Source organism: Chelonia mydas, chromosome 25, assembly GCF_015237465.2.
Source record: "Chelonia mydas isolate rCheMyd1 chromosome 25, rCheMyd1.pri.v2, whole genome shotgun sequence".
Lineage (NCBI taxonomy): Eukaryota > Metazoa > Chordata > Testudines > Cheloniidae > Chelonia > Chelonia mydas.
Window position 1 is genome coordinate 14332797 of NC_057858.1, and position 25688 is coordinate 14358484.

Below are 25688 nucleotides of genomic sequence, written 5' to 3' on the forward strand. Positions count from 1 at the left end.
AGTGGGGAAAGTGCCTGTTTCTAAAATGCCCATCAGACATAGTAGCGCAGTCTCAGGGTCTTGGTCTGGCTCCTTGCAGAAAGCTGTCCAAGTCCCAGAAAGAGACATCATAGTTAGCAGTCTTGGCACAGAGGCCGAGGATTGAATGGGCAGTGCAGACTGCCCTTTCCTTCCAGCCCTGAGAGCTGGATCCTCCACCGCAGTACGTCGGCAGGGGATTGGCGTGCAGTGAAAATGCTGTCCTGACGTCTCATGGCTGCCCCGCCTGACACATCAGCCTCTCTTGCTGTACTTCTGTGGCTCCCCAGAACCATACTATCTGAGCCCAAGTAACAATCATTCTCTCTCTCCTCCACAGGTGGGATTTAAAATGGACAGATTAGGGTGTGTGTGCTGCTAACTTCCCTATTATCTAGCTTAGAAAAGTAAGGTTCCACACTGGGCGAATTAACGAGGTCTCCAGGGTCCACTGATGGCTTCACTGGTATTAGACTATTGCGTCCTATGGGACGGGAGGTAAAGGAAGACATGGGGCTGAGCTCTGTCAGTGGGGGCCCCAGACGTTCTCTGCTCCTTTACCAGCCAGCAGTGGCAAGGGTCACAGGTGGTAGCCCTGATTATTGTTAGTGCTTCCATGACTTCATCTTGTGTGAATGGGCTCACTTCCTGGAAGGAGGCGACTTGGCTTCTTCCTGGTGTCCCATGAGCCTGTCCCAGATGCCCTCCACCCCAGGATTGCATTTGGTTTTCTCCCTCCCAGTGTTATTTTTAGGTTTTGTTTTCAGTCCACAGACTAACACTGAAGGAAGTGAATTAACATCTACTGTTTTGTGGTTTCATAGGTTTGTTAAATCACTGCACCGTATGTGAAAGTCATGAGGGTTTTACACAACAGTGTGGGCAGCAGGCTCCAGTAACCCTAGGTGAGGCACTGGGTAGCCATGGCAGACAGGTGTTTGTGTATAAATGCCGAGTCCAAAGCAAAGGGATCCGGATTGCTGCTGAGGTTCCCTCCCCCGACTCTGCATGGCTCTGGGTGCTGCTCCCTTTCTGCTTAGGGGCTGTATCATTTCACATGTCCATTCACCAGAGGTTGGCAAACATCTGGTTTGGAGAGGAGACATGAGGCAGACTTTTCTTTTTGGTTTTTGAAATTTTGCAAAACTAACAAATTTTGCAAAATTGCAAAACTAATAGTGCAAGAAAATAAACCCCTTATTAATTCCAAGGGAACAATTTCCAGGGCAGCTGCATTGGTCTAACCACTTGCTCTAGCTTCCTGTACTTTTTCTTATTTAGTTTTCGAAGGGCAGCATGTGTCCTGGTTTGCCCTGGTCTGGGCATGGCTAGGAGAGGGGCCTGAGCAGCACTGTGTGTGCCATGGCTTCCAAACTCCTGTTTATGAGGCGTCAGACCTTAAGGATTTTTATTGCTCTGATACATTAAGCAATGCCTCACTTGGACAGCCGAAAATGTTATTACTGCACAGGCACATTTTATTTGCCTTGGATTGTATGGTTCCAGTTTTTATTTTTGTAATGCTGCGGTTTTGATTGGCTGCTCGGGGGCTATATAGGTACAGATACTTCTCCATGTTAAGCAAATTCTCCAATGTGAATTCCTGCTGGGATTTGCTCACAAGGGACCCTTGTGCGTGCTCCTCATTCCATGTGGGTTACGTCTCTCCCGTTTTACGCTTTTCTTCCTTGAACCAAACAGCTATTTTGGAGAGTCGGCGCTGGTCCTGGCATAATGAGCCTTCGGGCTTCCGTCGAAGTAACGTGCTTCCCATCAAATTCTGCCACCACCAGAAGTGGCGCTAAAGGGTCCCTTTTTGGCCATCTAGCAGAAAGGCCATAGGCTGAATGGGCCACAGACACTGAACAACCCTCTTGCTCCTTAGCAAGGGGTCTTTCCAAAGCAGGATGGAGGGATGTTAGCTGGGGGGATAATGTGTGGAAAGCCTGCATGGCTTCTGCCCAAGCGATAGGTGTTCTTGGGACAGAGGACTTGGTCTTTAGGGCTCTCAGTCCAGCATCTTTGACAGAATTTAGTTCACTGAAATTTTTTGGCTTAAAAAAAAAAAAAAAAAAAAAAAGGTAGGGCTGGCTTCCCCAGCGAGCGGCCCCCGAGAGAGGCGGTGGGGGTTGTTAGTGAAGATCTGTCAGTCACAATGGTTTTGCTTTGGTTTGCCATGAAGGTGCTGGAAAGAATGATGAAAATTCCAGTATGGGTGGGAAGTGACAGTTATTTTCAATTCAAGCTGAACTTTTATTTACAGCAAATAAAACTGGCATCGTTAGCATTCCTAGGGGTTCCTGACCCAACTGTAGCCAGCCCCAGTTGGCTAAAGATGACTCTGGTGTGTTTCAGACAAGTTAAGAGTCATATAAAGGCTGCTTAACAGCTGCAAATTACTATATTTTGAATACAACTGTGGGCTGGCTCAACAAAGTAAAAACCTCCTGTTCCACCATTCATGGAACATAAAATTAACAGCTGCTGGACCGCCACCTTTGCTGAACGCTCCCCTGCACCTTTGCCATTGGGGTCCCTCCATATCGCCTCATCTCCCACGCTGTAGCACACAGGCTACATGGTCGTTCTGTCTTCAGACCTTACCAAAAGTTTCAGATGAGCATCCAGAGGTCCTGCTGCAAGTCCTGCTGCTCCGCCCGCGTAGAAGCCACCAGAGCACAGCTGCAGCAAGTCAGAGTTCACAATCCGACTGTGAGAGTGCACAGAGTAAGGAGCAGCGCTGGCCGGCTGTCGTCACGCCTGATAATCTTCCTGTGTGGGCCGCAGTTGTACCCATAACTTCCTCTTATTCTGATGACGCCGAGAGGCTCCTGCCCTAATCCCCATATGGGCAGGGTCATCTCAAAGCTGCCTTGTAAGTGGATTTTTGAGTCCTCCTGTGTTTGCTGTGTGGTGAATTAGGTGCTGATTGAGAATCAATTATCCACACAGCCGGACCAGCAAAGGGAGCAACAGAAAGAGCTCGCCCTCCCACCACCCTGCCAATATGCTTCATTCCCCAGAGGAGCCCCTCTTGGGCGAGGGCAAAAGCGCAAGTCTCCATGGCCTGTTTAAGTTCTGGCCTCTTCTGTAAGCTAGCTAACAAGGAGGCCAGCTAGCACCGCTTGTGTTGGTGGTTTGCGTGACATGGACACTTCACCTTCTGACAGAAGGTTCAGACCTTTGGTCACTGCAGCCCCTCAAATATTCTGTTGCAGCTCAGCCTCTGGCTACTGTAATAGTCTGTGCTGAGCCTGCGCCCCATGGAAAGCCACTGAATGGGAGACGTATGTGATGGTTTTGTCCTCTAATGGCTGGAAGAGGATGCAATAATAATAACAGCAGCTGAGCCCAAGTGGTAGAACCGTCTTTAGGAAGTCCAAAGGACTTTGGATAAAGCTCGAGGTAAGCCCACGTTCACTGTAAGCTGATGTGTTCTTGTGAGCGACGCTAGAAAGAAAATGCCATTCGAGCCAGGGCTATAGATTCCACCCTCCCCAGTCTGCCCCATCCAAAAAGAGTCATTGGTCCAAAAGGGAATCCATTTAATTCTGGAATGTTCTGACCTTTTTGTGGTGCAAGATGGTTTTAAAAAAAACACCGTGAGCTGCTCTCCTGATGACTTTTTCATATTGTTTACTTTTGTAACCCTTCTCTGTGGACCGGGAGCCAGAAATGACGTCCACCCCTAGTCCAGCATCAGAGACTAAGAACTTCAAAGGAAGGAATGCAACTTCATAAATAGCAAACCACAGACACTAATGGGGAGCAGAGGCAAACCTGCACATTAACAAATTCCTTGCAAGAGAAGCCCACACATCCTCACCTCTCTGGGATTCAAGAATGATTTCGACTCTAGCCTTCATTTTTCTCCTAAGCCTCTGTTGTCCTTTTGCATCAAGTCAGACGACAAGCGTAGGAGGTAAGTGGGTTTTAATTACCTCTATGTGCATGGACCTTCTCTGCAAACACAGCGTGCAGCAGAGCAGTGAGAAAGCAGATGACTCGTCAAGTATGGCTGGTGATACCTGAATTCGATTTTTATCAATTGTAGCTTCGTATAAAACCTTGCGCCAATAGGTTTAAATGTTCCAGTCCTAGGCTGTATTTTTTCCCCTCTGTTTAACGATGTTTTAACAAATTAAATCTCTTCCCCTTTGGCAGCTGGAACTGACCAAATTTTTGTTATTTTGCAAATAGGATAACGTGCCCCTGGCAAGTCATCTTTGTTTTGCAAATGATGAGATTAAAGACCTGTTTGATGCAGGATGTTCTGTGGCAGCTACCTGGGATTTCTGTATGCTCTGCATACACACAACTCAGGGAAACCCTATTGTCTAGGCTAGGAATTCAGCCCCTTGTGGAATTCATGGCAATGCTTCGTTTCTTGAGCAGTATGTTTGGGATTGTTGCTCAACTCATGAGGAATCTGTGGTTCCCATGTCAAGCAAAGAGAGAACTAAAAGAGCAAGTTCTAAAGGGCAAAATGTGTTTGTAAAGAGTGTGAGGGAGCTCAGGAACATGGACTCCAAAATAAAGGGTATGTCTGCAAGTGCTCAGAGTCCCTGCGGGATCCCATTTGGGCACTTCGTTCTTTGTGTGTGTGTCTTTAGTTCTTTTAATATGCAATCTTTTACATTCATTTTAAAATAGTATCGTGCTACTAGGGTCAGACAAACCTGTTCAGATAAAATGGAACCTTCAGCCAGAACTCTCACAAAATATTTTTGTGAAGTCAGAAAACATCTGACCACCCTCCACTCCCTACCCTCAATAAACTGAGAAAAGCAGGTTTCATTTGGTATTTGACTTAGACACTCTTGTGGTGTTTGTCGGTTCGTTTCCTAGACATAGTTGTGCTGGAGAGGTTACAAATATTCACCCGAACTTTGAGATGCTTATCAGAGCCAACCCTCCAGCCATTCAAGTTTATTCATCACAGAACGTACAACGTGCCATATGGGGTCAACTACATGGGCCTTCAAGTCTGATATCCCGCCAGTGGTGTTGGCAGATACCTCAGACTTCAGAGGAGGATGACAGTCCCTTCTCCCATAATGCATCTGACGAATTATTCAGTGCTGTGTGTGGATAGGAAGTATCCTTACTGCTCCCTGTGCGAGGGACTGTGGGATCAGGTTGGTTAGAAATGCCTTAGGGAGAGAAGAGAAAAGAAAGAGGGGTGGTCTCCCTTTTGGGGTCAGGAGGACAGCAGCACAGCTGATCCATCTGTTGTGGCTTTTACGGAGATATTTTTAAGTGCGCTGTTCCCCACTGGAGAATAGATGAGCTTTGCTGCATGCCTCAAAGACTACCCACATTTAGGTTCTAGCGCCCAGAACCAGAGCGTTTTTTAAGCACCATTGATTTCAATGGACATTAGAAGCTTAAATACCTTTTGCAGAGCTGGACCTAGAGACCAAGTTGTGAGGAACTGAAACCCTGAGCCAAAGACCCCTCCCTGAAAACCCAGGGGCTAGTGGCAGGACATTTTATTTGCTTAAGTGACCCTGGAGCTTACAGCTGCTATGGGACTGTATGAGGATAGAGGCAGCCTCTATGGCAGACAAGGCCCAAACCACTCAAGACTTCAAAGGTTAAAACAAATGCCTTGAATTTCGTTGCAGAACTGACTGGGAGCCAATGCAGGTTGTCATGTTCTATATTAGCTGCAATTTCCAAATGGTCTTCAGGCGAAATCCTGCGTAGCGTGTGCAAGGGATGTCACCTCACAGAGACAAATGCACGGACAATTGTACTGTGTTACAAATCATGTGAGCACCCCCCTCCCCCCCCGGCCCCAGCCAATCAGTATCCAGGATTATAAACTAGACAGAGACTCTCTCGCTCAGCATGGCAGGGGATTCAAATGAGCTAGCCTCTGGGGTTAGTTCATTCAGCTGGAATGTTCCATTGTCACGAGCAGGACCACCACATACTTCAAAGAGGAGCCAAATCAGAATTCAGAGAATGGTCCATCGTAGTTGATTTTGACAGTGGTGACCTAGGAATTGTTTTGCACACCTCTGTTCAAACTCCCCTGAGCTGCAGTTCCTGCAGGCGCGTGCGCCTGCTTGCTCTCTCTCTGTGTAGGTGGGCAGATGTCCCTTGCACATCCCAAAAACCACAGCAAGGCAATTCTATGCCAGGGGGATCTGCTGCTGTCCACACGTGGGCAGGCGAAACCGCCCTGTAAAGCTCCCTTAAAGCAGTGGATGAAGAGCCTCCTGTATCTTAGGACCAGGGTGGGCCATGCCCCCCCTGTGCAGCAGCTCTTCTTTCTATGCATGGGCGCAGCCTTAGGGCCAGCTGATGTTCGGTGCTGCGCCTCATGGAATCCTCCACAGCCTTGGGCTGTAAACTTCCTTCTGCCTGGTCAGCAGCGTACCCGTCCTGTGTGCAACCAGCACCAAGCCTGCCCCACGAACAGTTAGCCCCACAGCCAGCGCATAAGCTGGCCTGGCAGTTTAGCAGTGGGGCTAAGTGTCATTTGGGTGAGTGATGAATCTTGGCAGGTTACCCAAATGTCACCCTCACCCTCCCTGGAGCAACTGAGTGGGGGGAGAGAGACGGGGAGGTCTGTCACCCATCTTGCATTTCCTGCTCATGTCACAACGTGCCCAGTAAGTGCATTATAGAAGTCGATGGTTAACCCTTGAGGAAGAGGGGTCTGGTTAGTGACTTTGGGGTGAAATGAAGACAGGTTCCTCCTAGGTTTTAATGTTGATCATGTTACAAGGTACTCCCTCTTGATAAAGGATTTGTGATAAAGTTCCTGCACTCTCGTCTCTGACTCAGCGCTGTTGAAGTCCAATGTAATCTTCCTTCTGTAGCGTGCAACTCCTTATTACTCTCAACAACAGCCTCCTAGCCACAGACTGGGGAGGGGATCCTCGCTAGTAAGTTGTATTTGGAGAGGCATAACAATTAAGAATCAGTAAACATAATACATGAGCAGACTATTTGGCATGTTCCACTCTTGATGCTCCTGTTTTCAATAGGAGATGATGTCGGGCGCCAGATGCTCACAGAGATGAGAGAAACTAACCTGGCACTGAAGGAAGTCAGAGATTTGCTGAAGCAGCAGGTACGTGAGAAAGCGGTCCAGTTGTCTCTCACACTGCCAGAGGGACCAGGGAGGCAGCTGCCTCACATGCTGACCTGTCGAACAGGGAGATCAAAATGGTATTCTCATCCCATGGAAGGGTAGGATCCCCAGGTGATCCTCACACCTAGCTCTGAGCATCCCTGAATTCTGGGATAATTTGGATTCAAATTTCCATGCAAACTCTGCTGCTCAGGCCCTCATCTACCAAAAACTAACACAAATTACTAATTATTTTTGGAAATGAATAGACAGACAGACTGGACATGTATCACTGGAGTAACGTGTGGCAGGGCCAGTAGAAAGTCATTTTTTCCTTGGTTTTGTGGGCTTATGAAGTCAACAGGCAGAGGCCAGGCTGGAAGAGAGAGGAGCCCATTCAGACACCAGCAGGTCCAGGAAACAGAAGTCACATGGGATGGGAACAAGCCTGGTATTCACTGTCTCGGTTTCCTCCTGTTGCTTTAATCCTCGCAGGGGTGACTTTAGATCTTGCTCTGTTTTACCAAGGAGGGGGCAGTTTGTCTGGTCAGCTCCTTTTCTAACTCAGCAGAAAGGTTCTATTCTCCCTCTCTCGACTCTGTTCATGGAAGGCAGCAGCCTCTGCCTGCCAGATAATTGGAATGGCAGCCAGGCCCCTGTGCCAGTGCAAACTGGCCGGCCTCTAATCTGCAAAACCATCTGTTGTACTGAGTTACTCTCACATTTCAGGCTGTTGCATAAATATCCAGTGTTTGCTAAGAATCAGGTCAGACATGGCTCCTGTAGCCTGGGGCGGTGCTTTCCAACATTCCCTTCAAGCTGAGCCTTGCTTCTCCACACAGGGTGTGTTATTTATTCTCCCCCCGCCTTTGCCATGGATTCATTCTCAAACGGTGTCTGGACTCTGAAAAAGACTCTCTCCAATGAAGGACTCACGCACATCACTAGAGAGCTACGGTGGAAGCTTACACAGATGTGCTGTTCATTTCTTTAAGTTTCTCTAGTACCTTATTTTCCACAATTCAGCATTTCACATCTCAGTACTGAGGGCAACAACAGGTTAGCCACGCAGCCCAAATCCGCAGCATCAAGCAAACCTGGATGAATTAGAAGTGGTGCTGGAGAGCAGCACTCTGATCCTGACCCAAACTCCCTCACTGGCTGGAATGCTTTGGCGTGGGGATTTGGGTTTGGTGCTACATCTGTCTTAGATTAAATTATTCTAAACACATGCTATAAAGATTACTGTAGCCCCAGGATAACGCTGGATGGAGGAAGAGTCTGGTGTAAAATGACTCTGCCCTTGTACGTAGGAGCTGTGGGTGAGGTATGAACAGGTGCTTCTGTGTGGGCACAATCCTGATCTATGGTGATGAGAACACAAGGTCTGTGGGGCACTGGAGAGAGGCCAGGGGAGGTCGCTTTTCAGTCTGACTTCTCCCCTTCCCGCAGTTAGGCAGGGCTGCTCCTTACGATGTTATGGAACCATAGAAATGGGAGCTGGAAAAGACCTATGAAGTCATCTAGACAATTCCCCAGTCACTGCACTTTGTACACTATGCTCCTAGGCAGTCAGGGTCTGCCACTGCTATTTTTAAAGGTGTCTATGCCAGCTGCAAAGTCTTGCTGAAAAACACCTTAGCTAATGCATTTTCCTAGTTGCAATGGGGCCCCAGATAAAAGGTATGTCTTGACTAGAACCTAACTGGTGTCCCCAGATCCAGACTAAAGCCTTGGGCTGCTCCTGTCCTTGCTATCCGCTTTATCTGGGTTATAACCAGGCTCTCTGGCTTGGTTGTAGCTTGAGGAGAGTTGGGGTCATGGAGAGAGCTGAAACGCTTGGTTCTGCATGTGCCGTGAAACTGACCGACATCGTTGCCTGTGCCAGGCCAACGCCCTTTACTCACGGGAGGGACAGCCCGTCTCCACCCCCGCTGCTGCAGACGATCAATGGGCTGAAGCAGGACTCAATGAGGGATTTTTCTAATGACACTGTTGATCTTCCCCCACCCCCTCTTTGGATTAAAGGAACTGGCTAGGCTGGTGGCTTCCGCCAGCTGCTTGGCTTTCCTCCTCCCACACTGCTGAAAACCCAGCAGGTTGCTCAGTGAGTTGGGGGCTCCCTGGAGTAAGTGCCTTTTGGAGGGGAGGGGAAGGGAAGGACTGAGCCTAGGTCTCAGAGCTGCTGTGTACAATCTGTGGCACCTGCAGTGCGGGGCAGGCTGTCTGATCTCCCTGTATTTCCCACCTGTCTAAAACCCGGAGGCCCTTGTCTAGTGGCCCATGTGTGACATTAACTCATTCCTTACTGGCCCGGGCTTTCCCTTTCACTCTGCGGGCAGCCCCTCTGGCTCAAGGGGGAGGTACATCTGTAGGGAATGGCCTGGGGCAGCTCAGTGCTAGGAGGGAGAGGCCCAGCAACTTGCATGAGTATTAAAGCCCCTGGAGAAATTAAATAGGTCTCTCCCCTGGCATTTGGATTCTCTGCCCCGGCCCATGATAAGCTCATCTCGGCAGCAAGGGGGGGCCTGCCTCCTCTCGGCTTGGGGTGCGTGAGCAGTGCAGAGGGCAGGGAGATAAAGCGGTCTCAGTCTGCACAAGGCCCACAACTCAGGGTTTGGTGCAAGACTAAGCCCCTTGTAAACAAAGGCGTGCGATTCCCTTCTGGCACTGAAAATCCTCAGTGCACGTGAACTGAAGGGGAGTGGAAGCTGCCTTCTGGCTAACTGGTGGCTCTTGTTTCCTTTCTAGATTAAGGAGATCACGTTCCTGAAAAACACAGTCATGGAGTGTGATGCCTGCGGTGAGTTGCTCTGTTAAATGCCCCAGGCCCAATTGCTCACTGCTGCCTCCTACCTTTGTCTAAACAAGCAACAGACCATCCCCTAGCACAGCTCCATCAAGGGGTTGGTTTGTTCACATTCACTAGAAGTGCCATAGGATAATCCTCAGACTTGGCACTGCCCCTCTTCCAAGCACTCTGTAACCGTTAATTAAGCTTCATGACCCACTCCTGGGAGGCAGCTGAGGATAATTATCCCTATTGCATAGCTGGGTAAAGTGAAGCAACTTGACCCCAGGAAGTCAGTGTTGGAGCTGGGGTTAGAACTTGGGTACATCTGGATCCCAGCCCCGTGCTCAGGTCTTTGTCCTAGGGTGTCACCTCCTTAGCAATCACAGGCGGAACAATTAGCAGGGACTGGGAGCGACGCACCTACATAAGCCTCTTTCCTTCTGAGCGACAGGCCTTGCCTAGCCACACACAGGCCCTAGGTAAAACGCTGTGTGGACAATTGTAGTTTAGAGTGGCTCAGACGTGTTCCTAGTCAACATAAGCTGAACCGCTGCTCTTAGCCTAAATTCAGTGTGTCCACACAGCCTTTTGCATCTGTTTGGAAATCATGCCTCCAGTTAAACCTGTGCAATGCTGCATGGAGGTGAGCCCAGAGTCCTCTTGATCTCCTGCTGCCTCAGGAATAGCCGATTAGTCCATACAACCCCCAGCTCTTTGTATCCTAAACTGTTGATAAACTCTGTTCCATAACAGCCCTCCACTAGGCCACGCTGCACCGTTCAGGGCAATCATTTAGTTTTTCAGGTCCACACAGCCTCCTGTCGCCTAATAACCCCACCTCAGGCGTGTTCTAATCGCCCAGGAATGTACCGCGACGGGTCTGCTAGTTAGAGTTGGCCACTCTTGAGCTGTGAATGAAATGGAACGTTACTCTGTGCCATGCCTTCCAAGCCACTTCTTCCCCGTCCGAGCAAGGAAACAATCACAACATTTTGCACATCAGTTACTGTCTGCTCCTCACTAAGTGACTTTCTGGACTGAGATTTAGTTCCAGTGTATTTGGGTTTAGGAGAGCGCAGTTCAGGGAGATGCTCCATTATTTGCCAGCACATCTAAAGTACAGAGCAGTAACTGGTTCCACATTTTTGCAGGAAAAGAGATTAGCCATAGCCTCTGGGACCCACCATACAGAATCACATTCATCCACAGCAGTTGCTTTAATAAGTTGCTCATAAAACTGTCTTGAACTTTCTTCCTCTCACTTGATCTGTCTTCCCTGTTTATTACTCTGGTTTACAAAGAGGTTGGGGAAAGAGTTTCTTGGCATTCCTGGGGCTACCCTTCGAGCTGTCAGGGCCTCAAGAGAGAGCCCTTTATAGCACCAGTGCAGCTCTAATTCGCACCTTCAGGGCAGACTGGGTAACAGTCCTCCCATGGGACAACCTTGGAGCTTCTGAAATTGATGCTCATCTTAGAGTCCCACCAGCCCTCCCTTCTGGGGTCAGTTCTAGACCCTCTGCTACCCTGGGGAGTCTGGGTAATGGGTGTGATGGTTAGGCAAGCAGGATTGAGAAGGATGTGGATGTCATTAATGTACCAGATGGGGAATCAAGATTCCAGGCTGTATTTCTCACAGAGTCAGAGGCCTCAGACAAGTAACTTCTCTGTGCCTCAATTTCCCCATCTGCAAAATAGGAACATGACTGTTTTCCCTCCCAGGGTAGTGAGAGATCATTCATTATCTGTGACCCTCTATGAGACCTTCCCCTAGAAGGCACGCTGTAAGTGTAATGTATGATAGGTGCTGGCTGTGGTAGCTCTGTTCCTAACATGTCTTCTATTCTCCAGGCATGAACACCGGGGCAACTGGCCCAAGGATCACCATAACACAATTTCCCAGATGTTTGTCAAACCCTTGTTTCCCTGGAGTTACCTGCACAGAGACTGGCTCTGGCTTCCGCTGTGGACCCTGCCCCCTGGGCTTCACAGGCAACGGGACCCACTGCACAGACATAAATGAGGTCAGAGATCATCTGTAATGAGTCACTGGACATTACAAAAACCTGTGGCTAACTCCTCTCTAGAGCAGAGTAGGAGTTTCTCACATTAGCCTTGCGGTCATTAATAGAGGTCACACAGTTAAACTTCCCTGCCTAATGCAACAAACCAATGCCCTCCGTACTTTAACTGGAGTGGAATGCATGTCTCATGTATTAAAACTCCCTTCTTCTTGCTCCATCCAAGAAGTCTTTAAAGGCCTGGTGTCTCTTTCTAAAAGTGATGCAATGGCTCAAACAGGAGGCATGGGCCCAATGCAAAAACGATCAGGTGAGGCTCGCTGGCCTGTGATGTGTACGTCAGACTAGATGATCATAATGGATCCTCTTCTGGCCCTCTGCACTTAACAGAGGACAAACTGCACTGCAGACAGGGCTGGATTCTGTGGGCACCACACACAGTGAAACCTGCACACGGTAAACCAGTCTCAGGGTTTCCAATCCGTCTCTGCAGTTTAAGCTCAGCTTCTACAAGGCAAATGATTTTTTCCCCCCTAATTCTTTAGGGGGTCACTTACTAAAGACAGGTTTTCCTTCCTTTGTACAGCTGGAATTTCATTCAGTTGCTGAGGTTTGTTGGATGGCAACAGGTTTCTTTGTTTAATGACACTGGAGAGATAATGCACAAGGCTTAAATTAAAACGGTGGGAAAAGATTAAGCAATTTATAATCTTTGGGGCTGGAGGTCCTGTTGAATGCTAATGCTCTCCTTCTGAGATGGACAATTACATCACAGTGCTGTGAATAAACCCTGACCCCTCAAAACGAGCGTGACAAATTATACGGTACTTTGGACTCGGAGACGCTGCCAAGAAGTAGTCATGAAGTGTAAGTTAGTGCCCTGCCTGGGAAACAGATGGCACCTTGGAAATTAACAGGAAGGAATCTTATCAGTTGATTTGCTTTCCTTGTCTGCGCCCCAGACAGCTTGGGAGAGCAGAGTAGAGGGGGAGCTGCACTTTCCCCGGCACAGAAATCCAAATATCCCCATTCACTCGTGCCTGCATCGTGGGGCCAGGGTCAGACTGTAGGAATGGCTGGTTTACAATCGCAACTAGCAATTCAGCAGGAACTCTCCTTCTTGCCTACAGTGCAGCACGAATCCCTGCTTCCCAAGAGTCAACTGCGTTAACACTGCCCCTGGCTTCCATTGTGACCCCTGTCCCCCGGGCTACACTGGGCCAGCACCCGAAGGGGTTGGGCTAGCATTCGCCAGAGCTAACAAACAGGTACATCCGTCCCCCTCATCCCATCCCCAAAAGCCACTTTAAGTGAGGTGGCTGCCTTCTACTGAAGTGTGACTCACCCTCCCACTTCCTCCTTCCCGGACAGGTTTGCACAGACATCAATGAGTGTGAGACAGACAGCGCCAAGGCTTGCGTCCCAAACTCCATCTGCATCAACACACGGGTAACTAGCACCAGCTGGCCTGGGCCTGTGCCCTAGACCCCTTGTAGCGTCTCCTTTCCGTTGGGATGGAGCAGTCGCACCGGCCGGATGGGGGTTCAAGCAGTTTTCCCAGCACCCACGTTACTTCTTGTTGCTTCTCTGGCAGGGATCCTACAAGTGCGGGTCTTGTAAGCCTGGCTTTGTTGGGGACCAGATTATTGGGTGCCGGAGCCAGACGGAGAGACGCTGTTCCAACGGGCAACTCAGTCCGTGCCATGAGAAAGCTCACTGCATTGTTGAACGTGATGGGACCATCTCATGTGTGGTGAGAACCAAACCGCCCTTCGCTTAGAGAGCAGGGCCTTCAGGGGGTGCCTGTTTTCCCTTCACATCCATTCTGATTTTCTAAGTGTTCACGGGTTCCTGGGTCTATCACTGACCCCCTACTGGCTGGCACGTAGCACCAGTTCAAGTCTGCATCTGTTCCTTCTCCCAGCTGAGCTGAGAGAGGAACTTCTCCGTTAGCACTCCACATAGCAGCCTGTTGCTTCTGGAGAAGATGCTGCCTACGTGCAGTGAGCTGATGCTTCCAGGTCTCTGTGCGTCCACAGCCCCTGAGTGTTACACTGGCACCGAAGGGGGGTGAGCCCTGTTCAGACTGGGAGCTAAGGTCCAGTGAACACACTGGTGCCAGGGCGAGCCCAGGGCTGCTGAGCCTCTCTCTGTACCTCAGTATCCAGCTGAGAGCTCAGATCTGAACTAACACCACGTCACAGCACAGCTGCCTCTTCCAGGGGATAGTTCACCTGTGGAATGGGGCGTCCAATCCCCCAGGATTTCTGAGACCGAGTGCAGCCCATGGTATGCAGCCCTGCAGCCTGGATGCGTGTGCTCAGTAGAGCAGGTCTCACCGCGCCCTCACTCCCCACATCTGCTGTCTCGCAGTGCATTGTCGGGTGGGCCGGGAACGGCTACGTCTGCGGGAGGGACACAGACATCGATGGATTCCCGGATGAGAAGCTGCGCTGCACAGACCAAAAATGCCGCAAGGTAAGAGACTGAGCAGAGCAAGAGGCCAGCACCAGAGAGCTCATAATGCAGGCCAGCTCCGCGTTCCCACCCCATGGAACCACTGTCCCCTAAGCCCCGCAGGCTTGTCGCTTGCAGCAGCCCCTGGGACTGGCTCAGGAGTGACGGACTCCCAGGGCAGGCTTGCCCAGGCTTTCGCGGTTGGAAAAGGCGGCGGGGGGGTGGGGGTGGGGGGCGGAAGGGGGGGGTTGCACATTACGCCAGCAGCTCAATGTACTTCACTGCGGCTCTTCTGTCAGGATAACTGCGTGACCGTCCCCAACTCCGGCCAGGAGGACGCGGACAGGGATGGCATCGGCGACGCGTGTGATGACGACGCTGATGGAGATGGGATATTAAATGCTGAGGTTTGGACTCTCTAATGCTTAGCCCCAAGCCATGCCAGCACATACCCACCGGCCCCAGGGAAATGACAGCTCCCAGCAGGAGCTGCAGCCTCCACCCTGGGACACTGAAGTTGAGGCTGGCTCTAATCAGGGTGCACCTCTGCTAGGCAAAGCTTGGGCAGCCCCTATGGTACCTGAAGCAATGGGGTGAGGGCTTCAGATGTGCCCGAAGGAGCCACGTTCTGTCCAGAGCTGACAGGAGGCTTTGCTCCTCTCATGAAACGATCAAGGCAGGAAGGGGTGGGTGTGGAGGAAGAGGGAGAGAGGCTGCGACTGTTGAAATCATGCTTCTCTGAGGAAGTGGCAGGGATGGGTGTGTCCCAGCTTTTCAGCATTAGTCCTGGGCAAACGCTGGTACCGGCTGAACATACACCGCTCCTGGGCTTTGAGACACTGCCTGGAACGAGGGCACCATCGCTGGTGCCAAGGCTGGGGTCAGATAGTTCAGAGTAGGTCTGCCCTGTGACCCCTTTCTGTACCTTCCCCATTGCTGGGCGCAGCTTCATCGCGGCTCCCTTCCCTTCACCTCACAGGACAACTGCGTCCTCGTGCGCAATGCGGACCAGCGCAACACAGACAAGGACAGCTTCGGCGACGCCTGTGACAACTGCCGGCACGTGAAGAACAACGACCAGCAGGACAGCGACAGCGACGGGAAGGGAGACGCGTGTGACGATGACATAGATGGAGACAGTAAGAGCTGGGGGGTGGGGACACAGACCCCCAAGAGCTGACAGTGGTATTAGTACCACACCCAAACGAGGGCGGCGGTGCCTCGAGCTGGCCCCGGCGCCTTGGCCACAGCCTGAGTCACGTTGAGGAGAAACCAGATACTGGAGACAGGTGGCCTAAAGCGCTGCAGGAAAAGCACTGATTTCTGATTGGCTAAAGCACTTATAACCACTGTGTCCTTGGGCAGCGATGCGCTCCCGCCAAGAGCCTTCACAGTTCACGAGAGGCCACAACACACGCGATCTTCACTCTGGCCCTAGAACCCGACTCCCCAAATCAGAGCTGCTGCAGCTTCCAGGTAGAAATGAAGCCGCTGGGCAAACTGAGCGGCCCCCCGCTTAGGCCGCTCCATGGATGAAGGCCTGCTGAGTACTCCACTACCAGGCTGATGAGGGAACACTGAGGGAGTTAAAGCAGCCAGTGTCAGGGCCGGGTCCTGGAAGAGGTTTGCTTGTCTATACGACATCACCAGATACTGTGCATTTACCCCCAGCCCAGCTTCCTAGAGCCAGAAACCACAGCTGCCTCAGGCCTGGGAGAGACGAAAGCCCTTTACAGACTATTCTGCAGAGTCGCTACAACTAAGGAATCTCACTGGCGCGATTCACTGGTGGAGGAGCTCATGGCATTGTGATAAGAAGTGACGTCAGGGAGGTTGCTGATTATATTGTCTGTCCTGTCTCAGACCTCTGGAAGATGCTGTCGGAGTTTTCCAAGTCTAACAGCCAATGCATAGTAAATAAGCCAAGGCTAATACATAAAATCTGCTTTAGAGCAGTTTGGGAAAACACTGACAACTTTGGTCTAAACCCTCTGCAGCCGGTTACTCCTGGACAGATAAGATGCTGACTTTTTGCAGCTCTGTCACTCTCTGTGAGGAATGCAGGTCTGAGAACAGTTCCTCTCTCAGGCCTGCATGGTACAGAGGTGTCCAGGAATGATAACATGGGTGAGATAATGAATGTACAGGGGATTCTCTCCCTGTCAGGGGTTTGCCAACTTCTCCATCACCATGAACTGTCTCGTGGAAACTTTCCCTCCCATTCACGATTCCATAACATCCCTGTGGCAATTACAGATCTTTATGCAGTGTGACGACAGGCCACTCAGCCAGCTGATCCTCTAGACCTGCAGCCCAGTGTGGCTCCTGTTCTGTTGTTGAAGAGGAAGTGAAGCTGGCTGCCTCCATTCCAGGTGCTTTTAATGGCCTACAGGCTCTTCTTTGTAATGGGAAGCCTGGACACTGGTAGAAGCAGCTGTTAACAAGGAGAGCTAACACCCTGTCTCCAGCACCCTGAGCCACAGTCTGGGAACTACCAGTCCCTGGGGATTTTCTAATAGTTCTTATACATAGTTTTCCCTCACACTAAACACTCTTCCTTCCTCACCCCTCAAATACCAGCTGGATATCTGGAGGACACAGGAAAGGTTTAGCTCTCACCTAGGTCACAGAGGGGATATGGGCACTAAGGAGAATCCTGTGTCATGGATGGGCTGCTGTAACTTCTGGATTAGTGTTCACTGCTTGGAAAATGAGTTTCCCACCCGTAGAGCTGCATGGGGCAAAATCTAGCGTAGGCAAAGCCCAGTTTGGTGAATGCAGCAACCAGCTGTGGGCACTGCTTTGGCCTTTGACAGACATAGCTGCCCTCTGTAGGCAACTTGTGGTATTGCTGGCCAAAACTCAAGTCTAGTACATTTCACACCTCTAGTGCAAAAAGCTCAACCAGTCAAGGTTCTCCTTTGGCCTCTGGCTCCCATCAGGCTGTGTTTACCCTACCCAAATCTTGTTATCTTTTTGCCTCTGTAGTTAGTAAGGTTATACCATGCGGACCAAACTAATTTATGTTTACAGGCATGTGCTTCTGAACCATTAAAGGGCTCAAAATCACGTGGCCTCTGGTCTTCTGATTTCAGTCGCCGGGGATGAGTCAGCCCCAGAGAAGAGCCTTTGAGGCACTGAAACGCCAGTGAACATAAATACGTGAAATACACACACAGGGTGCATGAAGAACAAGAAATGGCTACATGAACAAGTGGGGCAGTCCCAGCTTCCTGCCCTCTCTAACATAGCCAAGCTTGCTGCGTATGCTCTCATGGCAATGCTGGTTTAAAGGGCCCTGTGTTTGTGGCTTACAGAGATCAAAAACGTGGTGGACAACTGTAAAAAAACCCCCAACCCTGATCAGAAAGACAGCGATGGGGACGGAGTGGGGGACGTGTGTGACAGCTGCCCCACCATCAGTAACCCAGACCAGGCAAGTAAACGCCACTCCGGCTTGAGCTCTCACCACCTCCTTCTCTTCTTTCCACCGGGCGTGGCAGCATGGATGCCACCCACACTGCCCAGCCCTGGGCTGCCTTGCTGGTAAGTTGACAAGATTGAGAGCTGCTATTTGCAAGTGACAATCTCTACAGAAGTGCAGCCTGTAGAGACCACAGCTCCCAGCATGCAATGGGCCTGAGTGAGCAGCAGCTTTGTATCCTAGGATACTACTCTCCATGACTGTTGGGGGGAGACACGTTCCCGTTCACACGGAGCACCACAGGAGAAACTGCTTCCTCCATGGGGCTCTCTTCACCTCATCAGCTCTAAGTATCAATTGAGGGGGCAGGTTCTTATAGGCCCAAGCAGTCTCAGTTCTTCCTTGGGATCTAAATCTTCAGTCCACCTAGGGCAAGTTTAAGCTGACTGTTAATGTTTTGTTTTACTAGAAAGATGCTGACCATGACCTTGTGGGGGACCTGTGTGACACCAACCAGGACCGGTGAGAACCAGCTGCACCTAGGCTTGCTTATGCCACACAGAATCCAGGAGGCAGGAGTGTTTGGGGAACAAGTAACAGCTGGCCCTGAGGCAACTATTGGTCTATTGAAGACATGTCCAGCTTGAGTGAATTTAAAAATCATGGCTTAAGTCACAGGTTAGATTTTTTCGGCTGGTGAAACCACCAGCTGCCACTTTCCTGCTGTCAGGCAGGATCCAAACTCACCTGATAGGTGGGTGCGTTTGTGTTATTGTAAAACACACACACGTGTTGCAGGCGTCTTGCTGTTGCATTTGGGGCAGAGTTCATGTTCCCCTGTTGCGCCCTCCAGTATCCTCTGGTCTTGCCCGATGTTCCAATATCGGCTTGTCTGATGTTCTCTCTGCCAGAGACGGGGACGGCCACCAGGACTCCCAGGATAACTGCCCCTCAGTGCCCAATAGCTCCCAGCTGGACACGGACCACGACGGGATTGGAGATGAATGTGATGACGACGATGACAATGATGGGATTCCGGATCTAAGACCTCCTGGCCCTGACAACTGCCGGCTAGTCCCCAACCCTGGCCAAGACGATTCAGACCGTAAGGGGAACACGTGTCACACTAGCCCTGCCCCTTCTTGCTTTCAGTCACATGGGAGCCAGTTTAAAGAACGTTTAGGAGACCTGACTTCCTTTTCTTGGGTGTAGTGACTGACCCAGGTATCACCCAGGTGCCCAGTACCCGTCAGTGGGGTCCATGGATGGGAGCCAGGGTGCTCCTGACTGTCCAAGAAGCACTCACAGTTTAGAACATTTCAAAGGGGTTAAAAGGTGTGAATTCCTTCCCCATCCCCCACAGCATTATCAGCATTGTGACTGGGAGGGCGAACCAGCCCCAGGTGAGGGTTCCTACAAAACCGTCTCAAGAGAATGCCAGCTGTACATGGAAACTCGGCCCCAGCAGGGCACCTACCTGGGATGGTGGTTGTATTCATTCAGATGGAATACATGGGCCAAAGGCGTTACCAGAATCTAGTCACTCAACCAGGCTAAACAGGTCTGGGGTTTGCTAGAGAGACCTCCGGCTGCTTAGCACCATGGCACAAACACTATTACAAATCCTGTTAATCTTTAATAAAAGACACAGAAAGAGAAGTGGGACAGGTTAAAGCATTTGAAATGTAAAGTATTAAATAAGGTTTTTGTGTTAACAACATCCCTTGTTCCCTTTCCCTGGCGAGAGTTTTTTGAAGGACCACCCTCCTTGTCTCTCAGTTTCTTAGATCGTACTAAAAGATGGTAATAATGTCCTTTTAGGGAAAAAGAGGAAGTTAGTTGAGTTGGGCTGGAGCTGCTGTTAAGTCTGATCCTGTTTCCTAAAAGACAAAACAAGATGAAGGCACCCAAAGGAGAGAAAAGAGCAGCAAAGAGAAAACACAACTTCTGGCTCTGGCATTGACTTTCACTTGCAGCCTCAGTGCTGGAAAAACACAGGCCCAGCCCATGGTCTGATCAACTGCTCTGAGACCTGGCAAACTTGTACCAGCATTGGGCTGTTTAGGGAAGGGCTTTTAGTTGCCCTCTGGTCACAGGCTTATAGCAGTGTTGCAGTATTGGCCAGCTAAGCTAGACTCTTACCAGACAGAAGAAAGGAGAAGAAATGAAGGTAGGGAAGGAGACAGTGTCACATCCCAGCTGGTGTTCAGGAGTCAGCCAGAACGAGGGGGGGTCGTGGTGGTGGTGATGCTGTCATCTGGGTCCCTCTCTGGTCTAGTCAGGTCAAAACGTCGCTCAGAATTAGGATGAAGGTGGTCCAGGGTCCCCAGAGACAGTGGGGGCGGCAGCCACGAGTGAAGCTTGTTCCTTCCTCTTCTTTTAGTCTGTGTAGCTGTAGCCTCCTGTTCATCTGTATTCCCCCTGCCCAAGTCTTTAAGGACCCCCACCAGGGAGCGATGGCTGGAACAGCCGAGCCCCGCAGGATTTTGTCCACCAATAAGGACCAATTTCTGACCCATCAATTTTGATTCATTGGGTTTTTTTTTAATCTCACACTGTTCTTGTTTACCAGGAATGATTTTAAGACTGTGCTCGAGTTGTATCAGGAGGTCTTTTTGTAGGGACTAATTCAGTCTGTCTCGCTCTTGCGCCTTCTCCCCTCAACATTTGTTGTTCTGGGTTACTGTGACATTTAATGACCTTTCACTGGGTAAATCTATAGGCGTAGTTATCATAGCATAGATACAACCACCCTAAAACCGATAGTGCCGAGAGCCAAGTGGGTGGGAGGAGATGGTGCTACCGGAGAAGGGGAGGCTTAGTGTACTTCGTCACCCCCCCTCCGCAGGTGATGGTGTGGGGGATCTCTGTGAAGATGACTTTGACAAGGACCAGGTGATTGACAGAATCGACGTGTGCCCAGAGAATGCAGAGGTGACTCTGACAGATTTCAGGGCTTTCCAGACAGTCGTGTTGGACCCTGAGGGCGACGCACAGATTGACCCTAACTGGATTGTCCTCAATCAGGTAGGAGATGGCTTCGGACCTAGTGCGAGGGGCACTAGGAATTAGTGAGCGATGATGCAGCTACATGGCTTAGCAGAATCCACTGACTTAGCGCCGCAAACCCCAACGTTCTTCCATTAGCTGGTTGTGGGAGTGGGAGGAGAATGACCTGCAAAGCTTGAGCCTGGGCCCTGCCCTTTGCCCAGTTGTGTTGTCACTAGGGAGAGCCAGAAGAACCGGAGAGATGGCTCAGGTTACAGAGACATGGCTGGACGGGTGGTACCAGCCTGCCCGAGATTCTCTGCAGTGAATAGCCAAATCTCTCCCTTACTTCCCAACCCTTTGGGGTGGGAGGTAAAAGCACGTTTTAAATCGGCACCAGATTTTCACAGATGACTGGAATGAACTCTTGTTGAGTGGGATTTTGCTATCTCCTCCTTGGAGAGGGAAGCACATTTGCCCCTCTTTGCCCCAAGTCCACGTGACAATGATAAAGTTTTCAACCCCAGATGGTAATGAGTTAACACTTGCATTTCACAGGGCATGGAAATTGTCCAGACCATGAACAGCGATCCTGGCCTGGCAGTGGGTAAGACAATCAGCTCACTGGCCTAGCAGGGCATTATTAATAGGTGTAATTCCTCTTTCCAGCACAATTTTCAAAGAGCATTTTGGAGATTGTTTTAGTGAGTCAGCCAAATTCCCTCCTTTGGAGGAAAGAAATTCTTGTCTTGAACATTCTGGCTCTGTAATAAGCTATCTGGGTGCAATACAGTAAGGGATTTTTCTTAGCAACACCCAGAACAGTGGAAGTTTCTGTCCAACTTCCATGTTATCCAATCTAGACACTTGGGCAGGAGGCTCGGTTCAACAAGACATGGGTCTGGTTTTGATCTGCTATTAGGACCTAATGCTAGGAGAGTAGAAGGAGAGACCATGTTTACATGGGTCTCTGGATTAAGCCCATGAAGGGAAGGCCTGGATCTCAACAGGATGGTTGAGGTTCTAGGGGGGACTGGGCTGTTTTGTTTCTTGGCTCATGGGCGGTGATTATTTCTCCCCCCTTCCTACCGGTTGAGGTTACACTGCATTCAACGGGGTGGATTTCGAGGGCACCTTCCACGTGAACACTGCCACAGACGACGATTACGCAGGCTTTATCTTCGGCTACCAGGACAGCTCCAGTTTCTACGTGGTGATGTGGAAGCAGATGGAGCAGACGTACTGGCAGGCAAACCCCTTCCGTGCAGTAGCAGAGCCCGGAATTCAGCTGAAGGTAAGACCAGAAGAGAAACACCAAGGGGGCTTCAGAGAGCCCTGCTCCTGTCCTCCCCGTGTCTTACCATGGGTGTGTGAGGGGGGCAGCAACATAAGATCAAGCACCTTATGTGGGGGAAAGGGAGGACTTCCTAGCTTTGCTATCACTCTGGCCAGAGCTGCTCTTTATGAGCAGAAGGTATGTACATGTGATGAACGTAGCACTAGCTTCCTCGAGTGTTCTTACTACATGACCACAGCCCTTTCTCCTCCCTCAGGCAGTGAAATCTAAAACAGGGCCAGGAGAATATCTCCGTAATTCCCTTTGGCACACTGGAGACACTACAGACCAGGTCAAACTGCTATGGAAAGACCCCAGGAATTCCGGCTGGAAGGACAAGACCTCGTATCGTTGGTTCCTACAGCACCGGCCTCAAGTTGGATACATCAGGTAAGGAGTGGGGCTTGCTCTGTTCCTTGTGCAAGGAGAGGGGGTCAACCTAAAAACTGCACTAAGCACCACTTAAGAAAGGGGGAAGCCACTGCTAAACTCAACTCCTGTTTAAAGTCAAATACCATGCCCCTCTCCTTACTCAGCGTGTCCAGGAGATGAAGGGGGAATACTCCCTCCTCTGGAAAGGGAAACCCCTTTCAATAGGGCTAGGCCTCTTAAAATACATCATCCCCTTCCAGAGCTCGCTTCTATGAAGGCCCTGAAATGGTAGCAGACAGCGGAGTCATCCTTGATACAACCATGCGAGGGGGTCGTCTGGGGGTATTCTGCTTCTCCCAGGAGAACATTATCTGGTCCAACCTGCGTTACCGCTGCAATGGTGAGTTGTTCCCTGTGCTGACACTTTGGGGACTAGCCGCTTGCTCCCGTAAGCAGGAGCGTTGCTGCCAGCTGTCCCAGGAACACAACAGCCGTGCTACCTGCTCAGAGATTAAGCACCACAACTTGGCATTTTTTCCTAAAAGGTACCTAAGTACAGAGGCCCGTGGGGTGGGAAGGTGGAATTTACCCGCCTGACATTCCCCCATGCAATGTGTGGCCCCACTCCTTGTCCCCCCCAAGGGACAGCTGCACGTCAGTGATGGACAGAGATTCATCTCTCGTGACTTGTGTAACTGAGCTGGTGCAGCATTTATGGGATCCCATGTGAATGAAATGGGTTGATTAGAGAGGGGTTGTCTTGTCCGTTACTAAAATGCATCCAGCTCCGGACCGAAATCGGTCAGCAATTCTTCTCTAGCAGCACTGTTCAAGACAGGAAGTCAAGAGTTCAATGCCCATTAAACTGCAGGGGCCTCAGGGAGATGGAATGCAGTCACTGCTTCTGAGACGGGCAATACCCGACACTTGGTCAAGATGTGAATTTGGGGTTTCAGACAAAAGACTATTACTCCTAAATGTTGATCCCTTTGAATCATGCTTGGCTTTTCTTGAGGTTCCTGGCTCCTCTTTCCTGTCTCACCACTTAGGTCTCGTTGGATTCCCGTTTGCACACAACAGGGTTGTGGGTGTGTTTATTTCATGTTACTGGTTTACTCTGCTTCTCATTTGCAATCTTGATGCTAATCTACACCAACTTCAATTTCATCCCCTCCAGATACCATTCCTGAAGATTATGAAACATTCCGAACTCAGCTGGACCAGCCCACAGCTTAAGTGTTTGTCCATCAAAATTTGCTTTAAAAAAGTACTCAGCTATCCACTACTGCAGCTCTGATATACTGTCTAAAGAACTATGTAATGTACCACTGCACTCTCTACAGCAGCAGGTGTCACTGACTATCTGGCATCTTCTCTACAACAGCAAATCTCTTTAACTGCTATGAAAGTCTATTGGAATTGCAGAGATTTTAGGTGCTGAAAGGAGATTCATAAATGAAGTGTGAATGGAAGCCAAAAATGAGGACTGCGTGGTTAACACAAGACTTCCACACAGCCTGGAGACAGATGTGCTGAGACGCTCCCTGCTGTGGCTGGACCTGTTTGAGTAACTGTCCCCTGCTTAGTGGCTCTGAAGCCTTAAAAGATTTTTACATCGCCTCCTGTTAGATCAAGTCCCATTACCAGTGCAGGCCAGGAAATGTCAGTTTGAAAAGCACACATACATTAGAGATGGGCAGGATGTTTGAGTTACTCGTAGAACACGAAAGGCACTTTAAGAGGGCACCTTAGTTCTGGAATAATTTGTATAATAAACAACATTCTAATAGACAAGTACTTTTTCATGATCATTGACATGTTTAAATCTCCTTTACGGACTGGCTGCAGCAGGTGGGAGAAGCAGGTGGGAGAAGCAGTCAGATTTACTTTGTTACGTAGCATCTAGGGACTCCCCAAGAATGTGCTGTGCACTCCAGAGTAAGACATACCCTACCCCAAATCTCAATTCACAGGACAGATTTTTCTTCTGGGTTTAGGTAGGAGGGAAGAAGCTAAACGGATCCTACAGGTGAGAAGAGGGTGAGAGGAGCCCGAGGGGGTCGAAACTGAAGTAAAGAGACTGCAGGAAGTTCTCACTGTCCAGAAGTCCCTGCTTTGGCTGCTCCTACAGGCTGGAGTCTCTGGCTGGTTCCCTGCTGCAGCTGGCCACATGGTGATGGTGCCCCTGCCCAGTCCTGGGTTTGTAAAAATAACTCAAGCTGTTCCTGTCTGGTACGATACGTTTACAGCAGCTGAACAGCTCCCAGATGATAAAGGGGTGGCTTCTGCTCTCCACAGGTGAAAGTCATGCTTAATTGTATTGGAGAGTTCAGTTGAGGTGAGCCTAAAGAGGAACAACTCCAGGCGCCAAGCACTATAAAACTGTCAAAATATCAGCACAGGGCCCCTCCCACCCAGAGCTTTATCATTTAAGAGACTTCTTCCCCTAGGCTCTTCTTAACATCTTAGACTTTACTTACCACATTCTTCCTCTCCACCACATGTGGGAGGTGTAGCTGTTTTCAGAGGTAGGTAAGCAAGCCTGAGCCATGAGAGTTTCCCAAACACTTAGACTAGCGACAAGGAAACCAAGTACTGAATGCTGCAGGATACAGCCTTTCCCTCTCAGGTAATGCATCAGGCTGAATTTGCCAAGTGCATTCATCTTGGAATGCCCCTTTGAATGGCTTTTCCTTTTCTGAAGGAGGGGATTAGAGCAAAGACTGAAATCTGCAGGAAAAACAACGGATGTAGTATTCAGTCCCCTATTTATCACACTACCTTTGGCAGTGGCCCCAGCACTGCAGAGAGGGCGGTTCTTCGATCAATCAATGCTTCAATACTCAGGTTTGCAGAACCGCATTCTGTGAATGCTGCAGATCGCAGGCCCAGCGTTTCTGGACAGGACATATCATACCCTGCTTCTGACCATGCTATTCTGGGCATTCTTAGTATAGCCATTCCTTGAAAAGGTACATGGGGATCATGTGTGGTTTCTGCTGTTGTTGTTACCATGTAGCCAAGCACAAGAGTTTCAGATCTGCAAGAACCACAGATGTGTTCTCTCCCTCAAGTTTATCAGAACGTTCTTCAGCACTGAGCTATGACTCCAAAAGTTTCAAAACTCACCTAGTGGAGCCTGACACGTTTTTCCATTTGAATGATATTACATCCAAAATGGGACATCAATTTTG

General features: G+C 49.9%; 1 protein-coding gene across 1 annotated transcript; it reads left to right on the forward strand.

Moving 5' to 3' along the window:
* The first annotated feature begins 3716 nt into the window (after positions 1-3716).
* LOC102939257 (cartilage oligomeric matrix protein) lies at positions 3717-24286 on the forward strand. Its single transcript, XM_027834403.3, has 19 exons — positions 3717-3940; positions 7020-7105; positions 9857-9908; positions 11748-11920; positions 13048-13185; positions 13289-13366; positions 13512-13670; positions 14291-14395; positions 14674-14781; positions 15354-15513; positions 17692-17810; positions 18268-18320; positions 18710-18903; positions 20647-20825; positions 21345-21393; positions 21884-22080; positions 22340-22512; positions 22755-22894; positions 23672-24286. The coding sequence occupies exons 1-19, from the start codon at positions 3862-3864 to the stop codon at positions 23728-23730; spliced, it is 2301 nt and encodes a 766-aa protein (XP_027690204.2). The 5' UTR covers positions 3717-3861; the 3' UTR covers positions 23731-24286.
* The last annotated feature ends 1402 nt before the right edge of the window (positions 24287-25688 follow it).